General features: G+C 36.1%; 1 protein-coding gene and 2 non-coding genes across 4 annotated transcripts in view; 1 reads left to right on the forward strand and 2 right to left on the reverse strand.

Moving 5' to 3' along the window:
* LOC101900305 (serine-rich adhesin for platelets) overlaps nt 1-12,750 on the forward strand; it is a 265,583-nt gene that overhangs the window by 246,838 nt on the left and 5,995 nt on the right. For both annotated transcript variants that reach the window (XM_059130291.1, XM_059130292.1), the window contains exons 4-7: nt 4,488-4,685; nt 6,871-6,984; nt 9,983-10,066; nt 10,332-10,433. In XM_059130291.1, the coding sequence (XP_058986274.1) occupies nt 4,488-4,685; nt 6,871-6,984; nt 9,983-10,066; nt 10,332-10,433 (498 nt within the window). The remainder of the gene's footprint in view (nt 1-4,487; nt 4,686-6,870; nt 6,985-9,982; nt 10,067-10,331; nt 10,434-12,750) is intronic.
* On the reverse strand, nt 873-944 carry TRNAM-CAU (transfer RNA methionine (anticodon CAU)). Its single transcript has one exon. It is a non-coding gene; the product is annotated as a tRNA-Met (tRNA).
* On the reverse strand, nt 1,299-1,370 carry TRNAM-CAU (transfer RNA methionine (anticodon CAU)). Its single transcript has one exon. It is a non-coding gene; the product is annotated as a tRNA-Met (tRNA).

Consider the following 12,750-nt stretch of genomic DNA (forward strand, 5'->3'; position numbering starts at 1 on the left):
TATTTTAAATTTAATTTTCTCTTAAACTTTTTAATAAATATTTTTTACCAACTATTGTGGATTTTAAAAAAATATTTTTTTTAGAAATATTTTGGATTTTTTAAATATTTTTAATGGTAAATAAATAAAGACTATTCTGAATGCATTTTTAAGGACTTTTATATAATATTCTACAAAAAAGTCCTTAAATAAATAAATAATAAATTATTTTTACCGACTATCGTGGGTTTTTAAAAAAATATCCTTTGGTGGAATATTGTGATTTTTTTTAAATATTTTTTAAGGACTAACTCTATTAAGAATGTTCTTTCAAAGACTAAGAGTATTTTTTTAACTTACCATGAATTTTTTAGGTCGCGGGTTTTTAAAACTGTCGCGTCTTTTTCTTTAAAGGATCAACTATGTTAAGGCCTTATTTTTGCATAATATGTTCCAAGAAAAATTTGAAGTAGGATTTTTTGCTAAGTAAAAATGTGGCCACGACCCCGGAAATATCCCCAAATGAGTGCTATACCAAACGTGGGTCCAATTTGATAAATTTTTGCTAGGGTGACTTCTTCTTATTACCAAAATTGGCTGAAAAATACTACTAAAATGCCTCCTATATTTCGCGGAAACTCGTTTGTGTGGATTCTATTTATTTTTTCATCCGCTTCCGCAATTACACGATACAGAACCAAATCTTAGTACTACAGAATGTCATATAACATATTAATTCCCTCGACATTTGAATTACATTTCCCCATTTTTACTAGCGAACACTTTAAACACCCATTAAAATCTTCTTTGGGTCCCTAAAGGCGCTTATGTAGCACAAAATCTAAATTGCTATCCCTGATGCTTATCAAAGTTAAATTATAAAATTTATTGCATAGCAGAGCAAGGTTTCGATCCTCGGACCTCTGGGTTATGGGCCCAGCACGCTTCCACTGCGCCACTCTGCTCGATGAAATATGATGGGAAAATCTTCAATTTATTTGAGGTACTTTTTGGAAGAGGGAATAAAAAATTACACATCTTATACAAGGATATTGAAATTATATTAAAATAAATGTATAAGCAATGAAATCCAGTACATTTAGAATTCAGTTCGGGAGATGCAAATATGGACATAAGCCATAAGCTATTTATAAGAATTTTTTTTTTTGGCACAAACCGCTTTGGGTTAAATTTGCAAAACGAAAATTTTTAAATACAAACTAGGCGAGCATGCAGTTATTTGATTTTGAGCCACAGAAAGTTTGAATTAATTTGGTATAGAAAAAATATTTAAACACGAAACATTAAATGTATTCAATTAGCAGAGCAAGGTTTCGATCCTCGGACCTCTGGGTTATGGGCCCAGCACGCTTCCACTGCGCCACTCTGCTTGTTAGCATAGCGAAAACAAAATTAAATAATAAACACACGAGCAGACACCGTTTATCGTATTAAGCTAACAATAATTTAAATGGAGGTATTTGGATACAAACCCCAAAGTTTTCAGAAATTATCCGTCCTCCATCTATATTTATAGGGCAGATGGATCTAGAAAAATATTCTTTAAAATTCACTCTTTTAGCTTAGATTGTACTTAAAAATATGCTCTTCAACCATCAAAATTTGCGATTCTTATCGTCCTTGTAAAAAATGTTTTTTTTTTTTTGTAACCCTCATTTATAGATCAAATGGTCTATGGAAAAATATGCTTAAAAGACATTTTAAGCTCAAATGGACCTTGAACAAATATTTCTTTAGAATTCATATTCATAGCCTGGATGGTCATTAAAAATATTCTAAAAAGTCAGATCTCAGACCTAAAATTTTCAGGAATTATCCATCCACCATCCACATTTATAGTTCAGATGGTCCTTGAAAATTATTCTCTAAAATCCACGTTTGTAGCTTAGATGATCCTTGAAAATACATTCTTCAGACATCCACATTTGCAGTTCATATAGTTCTTGTAAAAATGTCTTTTAAAATCCTCATTTGTGACTCAAATGATCCTTGAAAAAAATAGCATTAAAAACCTTTGAAACTCAAATGGACCCTGAACAAATAATTCTGAAAAAATCCGCATTTTTGGCCTGGACGATTATTAAAATATATTTTTAAAAATCAGATCTCTAATCCTTGAAAAAAATTCTTTTAAACCCTAAGTTTGCTCAGATCTAATCAGAACAAATAATTCTCAAAAATCCACATTTTTAGTCTGGATGGTCATTAAAAATATTCTAAAAAATCAGATCTCTAGTCAGATTACAGACCTAAAGTTTTCAGAAATTATCCCTTCTCCATCAACATTTATAGATCAGATGGTCCTTGAAAATTATTCTCTAAAATCCACGTTTGTAGCTTAGATGGTCCCTGAAAACATATTCTTCAACCATCCACATTTGCAGTTCATATAGTCCTTGTAATTTTTTTTTAAATCCATATTTGTGACTCAAATGATCCTTAAATAAATTTGAAGCTCAAAAGGACCTTGAACAAATATTTCTCAAAAATCCACATTCTTAACCTGGATGGCCATTAAAAATATTCTGTAAAATCAGATCTCTAATCCTTGAAAAGAATTATTTTAAAACCCACGTTTGCTCAGATCTAATCATATCAGGCAATTTTTAAGAATTATTATTTTAAAATATAAGATTGTGTCTCAATCATTAAAGTTTTTAGCTCAGGCAGTCCTAGAAAAATTATTCTGGAAAAAATCCACGTTTATAGCTCAGATGATCCTTGACAAAATATTTCCCAACCATGCGCTTTTTTAGCTCAAATGAAACATTTACAAATATTCTTTAGCTATGGCGCTTACAGCTCGGACGATCCTGGGAAAACATATTCTTTAAAAATCAGCTCTTGAAGCTTTAGTATTTCTTGAAAAAATATTTTTTAAAAATCCAATTTTATTGCTTATATTGTCCTTGAAAAATGTCCTTTAACCATCAACATTTATGACTCAGATTCTCCTTCAAAAAATGTTTTTTAAAATTCCACGTTTGTAGAACAAATTGTCCTTGAGAACATGTTCTTTAAAAACCATGCCTTTTTATCATATGGTCCTTGAAAAAATTATATTTCAACCATCCACGTTTCAAGCTCAGAAGGTCCTTGATTTTTTTTTCTTTTGCTTAAAAACTCGATATTTGTAAAATATTTTTTTATAAATCCAATTTTTAATTTTCTAAACAAACACCTTTCTTGACGATCCTGGGAAAACATATTCTTTAAAAATCAGCTCTTGAAGCTTTAGTATTTCTTGAAAAAATATTTTTTAAAAATCCAGTTTTATTGCTTAGATTGTCCTTGAAAAAATATCCTTCAACCATCAACATTTATGACTCAGATTCTCCTTCAAAAATATTTTTTTTTTTAAAAATCCTCGTTTGTAGAACAGATTCTCCTTGAAAACATGTTCTTTAAAAACCAAGCCTTTTTATCATATGGTCCTTGAAAAAATTATATTTCAACCATCCACGTTTTAAGCTTAGCTGGTCCTTGATTTTTTTTCCCTAAAAACTCGATATTTGTAAAATATTTGTTAAAAATTTGAGTTTTAATTCTCTAAACAAACACCTTTCTTGAAAAAATCTAACAATTTTAAACCTGCAATTTTGTGGTTGATTAAAACCATGCTCTGTAACCCCTCACCCCAGCCAACATCACTTCCAGCTACGACAAAAACTTGTAATGATTTACAATGTCAAACTTTTCCAAGGAACAACAGCTAAAACTAAAATTTCGTTCTGAGGGGGCGATTGGGTGAAGGTAGTGTAATTTTGGCTGTAATTTGTAACTGTAAAATTAAGTAGAACTAAACAAAAAGATAAGTAGAAGAAAAACGGGTGACCCCCCTAAACCACCCCTTACAACACTATTTCAGGGAAAAAGGTAAATTATTTTGAAACTATGTTTTAGTTTCCTTGGATGGCGGTTGTTAACCTCCAAAATCCCATGACCAAGAACAGTCACTTTGATGACTGCTGCTCTAAGAAAAAAGCAAACGCAACTTCGCTGTGGAACACTAAAATGACAAGAAATAAAACCACATAACACATAAAAAAAATGCAATAACAAAAACAATGGACAAAGTTTAATGTACAAAAACAAAAAAAAACAAAACCGTTTTAGAAGTTTGAAATGCAAACAAAAAAGGTTCCACAAAATAGTGGGAGCTTGGTTAGAACTTGGTTAATGATTTACAAATCTAGGGATGGGGATACTTGCGGGTGGACTGGAGTAAAAACAAAAAGGTTGGGTGTGGGTGTATGTGTTTACTTCAACCATTCACCTAAATACGAGTACACGCCCTCATTTAGTAGCCGGTTTGTTCATTTACAAAAAATTATTGCAAGTGACCCTGCTTCTCCCCGAAGCCGGTGGTGTCATGCAGTAGCTGCTACTGCAAGAAATCCATCTTAGCTGTTATTTTTGTTATTTCCATGTTACCTTTTTTGTTATTTCATAATATTTATCTTTGTCTCCTTTTTCTATTTTTTCAGTCCCCATGAACAGTGATTTTGTGAGAATATTCCCCAGTCCCTTGGTTGGAGTTGGTGGTCTACAATTCTGGCATCAACGAGTGGCCAGAGATGTCACAGCAGCCCTGCAATCGGCCAGCCTGCAACAGAAAAAGGACATGGCTAAAGATATGCTAATGCAGGGTTCTTCGACGGAAGTCACCATGGATCAGCCACAAGGTAGGTATAGAAAAATACAAAAAACTAAAGGATGCAGATGCTTAGAAGACCTGTAAACGGTCTTCTAAATATAGAAAACCTGTCATGGGTCTTCCACCCGCAAAAGTCCTTTAAAAGGTTTTCTGTTCATTTTTCCAAAAATATTTTTAAAGAATATTTTTTCCAAGGACCTACAGACCAATAAACGTGGATTTTTAAGGAATATTTTTTCCAAGGGCCTGCAGAGCAATAGACGTGGGTTTTTAAAGAATATTTTTTCCGAGGACCTATAGAGCAATAAACGTGGATTTTTAAAGAATATTTTTTCCAAGGACCTACAGAGCAATAAACGTGGATTTTTAAAGAATATTTTTTCCAAGGACCTACAGACCAATGAACGTGAATTTTTAAAGACTATTTTTCCAAGGACCTACAGACCAATAAACGTGGATTTTTAAAAAATGTTTTTTCCAAGGACCTACAGAGCAATAAATGTGGATTTTTAAAGAATATTTTTTCCAAGGACCTTCAGACCAATAAACGTGGATTTAAAAAAAAAATAATATTATTTCCAAGGACCTACAGACCAATGAATGTGGATTTTTAATTTTTTTTTTCAAGGACCCACAGACCAATGAACGTGGATTTTTAAAGAATATTTTTTCCAAGGACCTACCGACCAATAAACGTGGATTTTTAAAGAATATTTTTTCCAAGGACCTTCAGACCAATCAACGTGGATTTTTAATTTTTTTTCAAGGACCCACAGACCAATGAACGTGGATTTTTAAAGAATATTTTTTCCAAGGACCTACCGACCAATAAACGTGGATTTTTAAAGAATATTTTTTCCAAGGACCTACCGACCAATAAACGTGGATTTTTAAAGAATATTTTTTCCAAGGACCTTCTGAGCCTCTAACTTGGATTTTTATAGAATATTTTTCCAAGGACCTACAGATAAATTAACGTGGATTTTTAAAGAATATTTTTTCCAAGGACCTACAAACCAATAAACGTGGATTTTTAAAGAATATTTTTTCCAAGGACCTACCGACCAATAAACGTGGATTTTTAAAGAATATTTTTTCCACGGACCTTCTGAGCCTCTAACTTGGATTTTTATAGAATATTTTTCCAAGGACCTACAGATAAATTAACGTGGATTTTTAAAGAATATTTTTTCCAAGGACCTACAAACCAATAAACGTGGATTTTTAAAGAATATTTTTTCCAAGGACCTACAGACCAATAAACGTGGATTTTTAAAGAATATTTTTTCCAAGGACCTACAGACCAATAAACATGGATTTTTAAAGAATATTTTTTCCAAGGACCTTCTGAACCTCTAACTTGGATTTTTATAGAATATTTTTTCCAAGGACCTTTTGACCAACAAATGTGAATTTTTAAGAATTTTTTTGCAAGGATTTTAAAACAATAATTTTTCAAGCCAATATTTCGGTATATTTTTTAGACATTTTGATGGACTCTTTGAAGGTCTCCTGTAGACATAGGATATTTTGAAGGTCTTCTTTTCGACATTTCGAATATCTTCTATTGGTAAAAATCCTTATGAAGGTCTTCTAAAGTTGTAAAAACTCTTGAGGGTCCTTTACAGCTAGAAGGTATTTCGATGGTCCTCTTAATTAAGATTATCTCTTTTTGCTTTTGCGATAAGGCACTTCTCCCCATTTCCTTTTAAAATCACTCCCTTCATAAATTTTTCCATTTACCTCTTGAATATTCCATACATTTGTGTGGTCACTAATTCCCAGATAATAACAACCTATATAGATACACATACATATACGTATGTGGTCGCGGCCATATCCTTTCTGTGGCCGAAAGGTAGCCAACCACCCCCAGTAATAACGACGACAACAACAAACACATCTCATATCAAACACCAAATAAAAACAATGCCAAAGAAATTATTGTTGTCCTGTTATCTCTTAGAGAGAACATTTTTACAAGGACATAGAATGAGAAAGAAAAGAAATATTATTCACATGCTTTTGTTTTTTTTTTGTTCTTCTATTTCTTTTCATTACTCGACCATACAATGTTGCCTGCGACTGATGATGTTACTTTTACTGCCGTAATGGTCGAATGGCTTGGTTGCTGCTGCTCCTGCCCGCCACATGGACACGCGGTTGACGATGCTTTTGTTCGATGATGATGGTATGGTGCTATTCCTCTCTAGGCCAATGTCTATTGGATGGTGAATATGTGCCAGAGACAACGGTTTTCTGTGAGAAACAAGTCGGCTGTCGTGCCATACAAAAGACAGGACACTGTTGTCCTGATTATAAATGTGGTAAGTTTACATTTTGTATGGAACTGAGATGGAATGGGAGAAACATGAATAGGTGGCTAATATAAATATTTAAGGTGCTTAAGGTCTTCTATTTCCCACAGAAGAGCTTATGGTCTTCTATTTTCCCATAGAGAGCTTAAGGTCTTCTATTCTCCATAGAAGAGATTAAGGTCTTCTATTTCCCATAGAAGAGCTTAAGGTCTTCTATGGCCCATAGAAGAGCTCAAGGTCTTCTATGGCCCATAGAAGAGCTCAAGGTCTTCTATGGCCCATAGAAGAGCTCAAGGTCTTCTATGGCCCATAGAAGAGCTCAAGGTCTTCTATGGCCCATAGAAGAGCTCAAGGTCTTCTATGGCCCATAGAAGAGCTCAAGGTCGTCTATGGCCCATAGAAAAGCTTAAGGTCAGCTATTTCCCATAGAAGAGCTTAAGGTCAGCTATTTTCCATAGAAGAGCTTAAGGTCTTCTATTTCCCATAGAAGAGCTTAAGGTCTTCTATGGCCCATAGAAGAGCTCAAGGTCCCATAGAAGAGCTCGAGGTCTTCTATGTCCCATAGAAGAGCTCGAGGTCTTCTATGTCCCATAGAAGAGCTCGAGGTCTTCTATGTCCCATAGAAGAGCTCAAGGTCTTCTATGTCCCATAGAAGAGCTCAAGATTTTCTATGGCCCATAGAAGAGCTCAAGATTTTCTATGGCCCATAGAAGAGCTTTAGTTCTGCTTTCATCAATCAAAAGAGGAATAGGATAGCTTTATGAGAAGAGCTCAAGGTCTTCTATGGCCCATAGAAGAGCTCAAGGTCCTCTATGGCCCATAGAAGAGCTCAAGGTCCTCTATGGCCCATAGAAGAGCTCAAGGTCTTCTATGGCCCACAGAAGAGCTCAAGGTCTTCTATGGCCCATAGAAGAGCTCAAGGTTTTCTATGGCCCATAGAAGAGCTCAAGGTCTTCTATGGCCCATAGAAGAGCTCAAGGTCTTCTATGGCCCATAGAAGAGCTCAAGGTCTTCTATGGCCCATAGAAGAGCTCAAGGTCTTCTATGGCCCATAGAAGAGCTCAAGGTCTTCTATGGCCCATAGAAGAGCTCAAGGTCTTCTATGGCCCATAGAAGAGCTCAAGGTCTTCTATGGCCCATAGAAGAGCTCAAGGTCTTCTATGGCCCATAGAAGAGCTCAAGGTCTTCTATGGCCCATAGAAGAGCTCTAGGTCTTCTATGGCCCATAGAAGAGCTCAAGGTCTTCTATGGCCCATAGAAGAGCTCAAGGTCTTCTATGGCCCATAGAAGAGCTCAAGGTCTTCTATGGCCCATAGAAGAGCTCAAGGTCTTCTATGGCCCATAGAAGAGCTCAAGGTCTTCTATGGCCCATAGAAGAGCTCAAGGTCTTCTATGGCCCATAGAAGAGCTCAAGGTCTTCTATGGCCCATAGAAGAGCTCAAGGTCTTCTATGGCCCATAGAAGAGCTCAAGGTCTTCTATGGCCCATAGAAGAGCTCAAGGTCTTCTATGGCCCATAGAAGAGCTCAAGGTCTTCTATGGCCCATAGAAGAGCTCAAGGTCTTCTATGGCCCATAGAAGAGCTCAAGGTCTTCTATGGCCCATAGAAGAGCTCAAGGTCTTCTATGGCCCATAGAAGAGCTCAAGGTCTTCTATGGCCCATAGAAGAGCTCAAGGTCTTCTATGGCCCATAGAAGAGCTCTAGGTCTTCTATGGCCCATAGAAGAGCTCTAGGTCTTCTATGGCCCATAGAAGAGCTCTAGGTCTTCTATGGCCCATAGAAGAGCTCTAGGTCTTCTATGGCCCATAGAAGAGCTCTAGGTCTTCTATGGCCCATAGAAGAGCTCTAGGTCTTCTATGGCCCATAGAAGAGCTCTAGGTCTTCTATGGCCCATAGAAGAGCTCTAGGTCTTCTATGGCCCATAGAAGAGCTCTAGGTCTTCTATGGCCCATAGAAGAGCTCAAGGTCTTCTATGGCCCATAGAAGAGCTCAAGGTCTTCTATGGCCCATAGAAGAGCTCAAGGTCTTCTATGGCCCATAGAAGAGCTCAAGGTCTTCTATGGCCCATAGAAGAGCTCAAGGTCTTCTATGGCCCATAGAAGAGCTCAAGGTCTTCTATGGCCCATAGAAGAGCTCAAGGTCTTCTATGGCCCATAGAAGAGCTCAAGGTCTTCTATGGCCCATAGAAGAGCTCAAGGTCTTCTATGGCCCATAGAAGAGCTCAAGGTCTTCTATTTTCCCATAGAAGAGATTAAGGTCTCCTATTTTCCCATAGAAGAGCCTAAGGTCTTCTATTTCCTATAGAAGAGCTTAAGGTCTTCTATTTACCCGTAGAAGAGCTTAAGGTCTTCTATTTTTCCGTAGTAGAGCTTAAGGTCTTCTATTTTTCCTTTGAAGAGCTTAAGTTCTTCTATTTTCCCATAGAAGAGCTTAAGGTCTTCCATTTCCCATAGAAGAATTTAAGGTCTTCCATTCTATCTTCCCTCAAAAGAAGACCTATATCTCACCAGAAGACCTTCTTTCTTCCCTCATCAAACCCTCAGTAGAAGACCTCTGGAACCTATATCCTCTGAGCCGCTATAGAAGACCTCTACCACTGTTCTCCAACCATGACCACCTGTCCACGTGACTAACAAAATTCTTCCTTCAATTATGTACACCTACTTTCTGATAACAAAACACACAAGCAGCCATACCTAAAGTGTTGCCCACGTCCTCCGCCAGGTCGAGTGTTGTGTTTCTGTTCGGTTCAGTTTTGTTTTATTCTTGTCCATGTTTTAGTTATTGTATGCAAAATGTTTTAAGAGTATTTTATAAAATATGCTAACAATTTTCTTCCACTTCTTCTTCCTTCTGTTTCATTTTTCTCATTTGAATGATGATGCTGCTACTGTTTGGGCGCCACCATGGAATAACACCTTCACAAAATGTTTCGTGTTGCTGCCTTGCCTACTATTATAACACTTTCGCTCGCTCTCACTCTCCACACGTTGGACACCCTCTGCAGATTGCCAAAAGGATGGTAAAACTTATTTAAATGGCGATAAGTTAGTGGATCCGGAGACACCCTGCACTGTTTGCTACTGTCAAGGTAAAGTGTTGGAAAGTTTTACCGACCCAAAATGGAAAGGAAAGACAACAACAGCAACAACTAGCAGCAACCACAGAGGGCAGGAAAATTGCATATGGACAACAAAATTTTACTTTTATTGCCAATGTTGGTGTTGTTTTGAAAACCATTGCTGCTGTTGTTGTTGTTGGTCCTCCATCCTAGAATTAATGCAATTTGTTTACGAAAATATTCTATTCTACTAACTTTTACCCCCTCACTCTGTTTTCTTTCTCACTTCCTGTAGGTGGCGAAATTCTATGCAGTTCTGTCACCTGCTTCCATCGTGACGACTGCACACCCAAATATATTCCAGGTGTCTGTTGTCCAGAATATGATAATTGTCCGGGTAAGTTAATTTTTATCTATTTATTTATTTTGAGAAAGTTTTCTTGTGGGTTTCTAGGAGTGGGGGAGGAGGTATTCTTTTAAAGGTGAACAAAGAGAAAAAAATTTAGATTTGTGTTGTGCGGTTTTCAAGTTCGAGGGAAAGTTCTTGTTGTTATGGTCAAGGACACGGAAGTTGGAAAAATTATTGATATTAGGAAGACATTTATAGAAATCCAAATTAATTTTAAGTTATTGAAAGGCTCAATTTTATTTTGTTCGGGAAAACTCTGCTAAGTATTATTTTTGAGGAGTATTTTCGTAAAAGAAACAAGTTAAAACCAGTACCCTACACCACTTTGCTAATTTAGTAGAGCTCCGCATAACAATTAAAAGTTTTTATGGCAGAATTCAATCATACACGCTATGATTATAATTATAATTTAAAATTCAAAGGACTAAATATGCCGAAGCATTTCTCTCTTTTAAATTCTGACTTGTATTGCCCATTTGGTGCAGAATTATTTTGAAATCGGATAAAGATATATGTGGGAGCTATATCTAAATCGGAACCGATCTCGATAAAATTTGGCTAAGATATTTCTGAGCTGTATTTGATATATTTCCCTGAATATCGTTGTTACGGAGTGCATATTACTGCTGTGGGTAACAAATAACACAAATCGGATGAACAATATATACGGGAGCTATAGCTATAACTGAACCGATCTTCACCAAATTTGACATACTAACTTCAAAGACTCAATTCGATCGTAAGTGCCAAATTCCATCCCATTTGGGCAAATATTAGACGTTTGATGCACAATAAAAGGTAAATCGGACGAAGTTATATATGGGAGCTATATCCAAATCTGAACCGATCTCGATAAAATTTAGCAAATGTATTTCTGAGCTGTATTTGATATATTTCCCCAAATATTGTTGTTACAGAGTACATATTACGGACAAAAATAACAAATCGGATGAACAATATATATGGGAGCTATAGCTATATCTGAACCGATTTCGATCAAATTTGGCATACTTATTTTCAGGTCTAATTTGGTTGTATGTGCAAAATTCCATACTATTCGTGCTGATATTACACGTTTAGTGCACAAAAAAAGGCAAATCGGAAATTGTGACCTTTTGTGGGTGAGGTACCAGAAGGGTTTGGCAGAAATATATCATCTTCACAAAATATCTTGCGTTAGCAAAACTATTTGGATGAGTGAGATTTGAAGAGAGTTGGGTGCTTATTTCGCTTTCTTTGAGAAGGAATGATCCGATTTCTGTCATGGATATTCAAAATTTCGGCCATTTGTGGGGGAGGTACCAGAAGTAGCTGACCGATACATCCCAACTTCACACCAGGCCTTGGGTTAATAAAAATATTGTCATGTGTGTAATTTGAAGAGAACCGGATGCTTATTTCGTATTTTATGATCGTTTTGGTTATTTAAAATTTTGACCCTATGTGGGGGAGGTACCAGAAGGATTGGTTCGATTTCTTCCATATTTATAACAGATTTTCTGTTGATGGAAATATTGAGATGTGCCAAGTATGAATGGAATCGGATGTTAATTTCGTGTTTTATGAGCTCCATGAATGTTCAAAATGTTAGCCCTTTTTCAAGAAGGAGTAGACCGGTAGATTCCATCTTCACACCAGACCTGGGGCAAATAAAAATATTTTGATGTATGTAATTTAAAGACAATCGGACACTTAAATAACATTTTGTAAGAGTTATAATTATTCAAAATGCTGACCCTTTGTGGGGTAGGTAGTTGATGGAGTGGACAGTTATTGTGCGCACCAGCCAGATAGACAGACATATAGACGGACGGACGGTCATCGCTAGATCGACTTCAAATGTTGTGAAACGGATTTGGTCCAAAGAGACTTCGTCTAAAATCTTTATTTCGATGAGATACGTTTTGGCCGTATCAAATGATAAATACCCTCTGTAGCCATTAGCTGAGGATATCTTTAGGGCCGTAAAAGCTTAAAATATGTTATCAATGAATAATATTTTATCATGGACCCTGGAAGCTATATTCGAGAAATTTTAAAGATTTTTTGGGACCATCGGTGTGTCTGTAATGATCATGGAAAATATTTTGTCGAACTTCTCCCGAAAGGTTAAAAAATTTAAATGATGGCAACTCTAGTGAAATGTGAAATGAGTTTCCATTTATCTTCAAACTTCGCATATCCCAATATTTTGGCCTATCTCATCAATTTCCCCTTCTTGTACCAACCTCATAAAGGAGCGAAGGGAATATTCGATGCAGTTAACAATTTGACCAATATTGGACCACACATTCCTGTACATCCC

The sequence above is a fragment of the Musca domestica genome, unplaced genomic scaffold (assembly GCF_030504385.1).
Source record: "Musca domestica strain aabys unplaced genomic scaffold, Musca_domestica.polishedcontigs.V.1.1 72, whole genome shotgun sequence".
NCBI lineage: Eukaryota > Metazoa > Arthropoda > Insecta > Diptera > Muscidae > Musca > Musca domestica.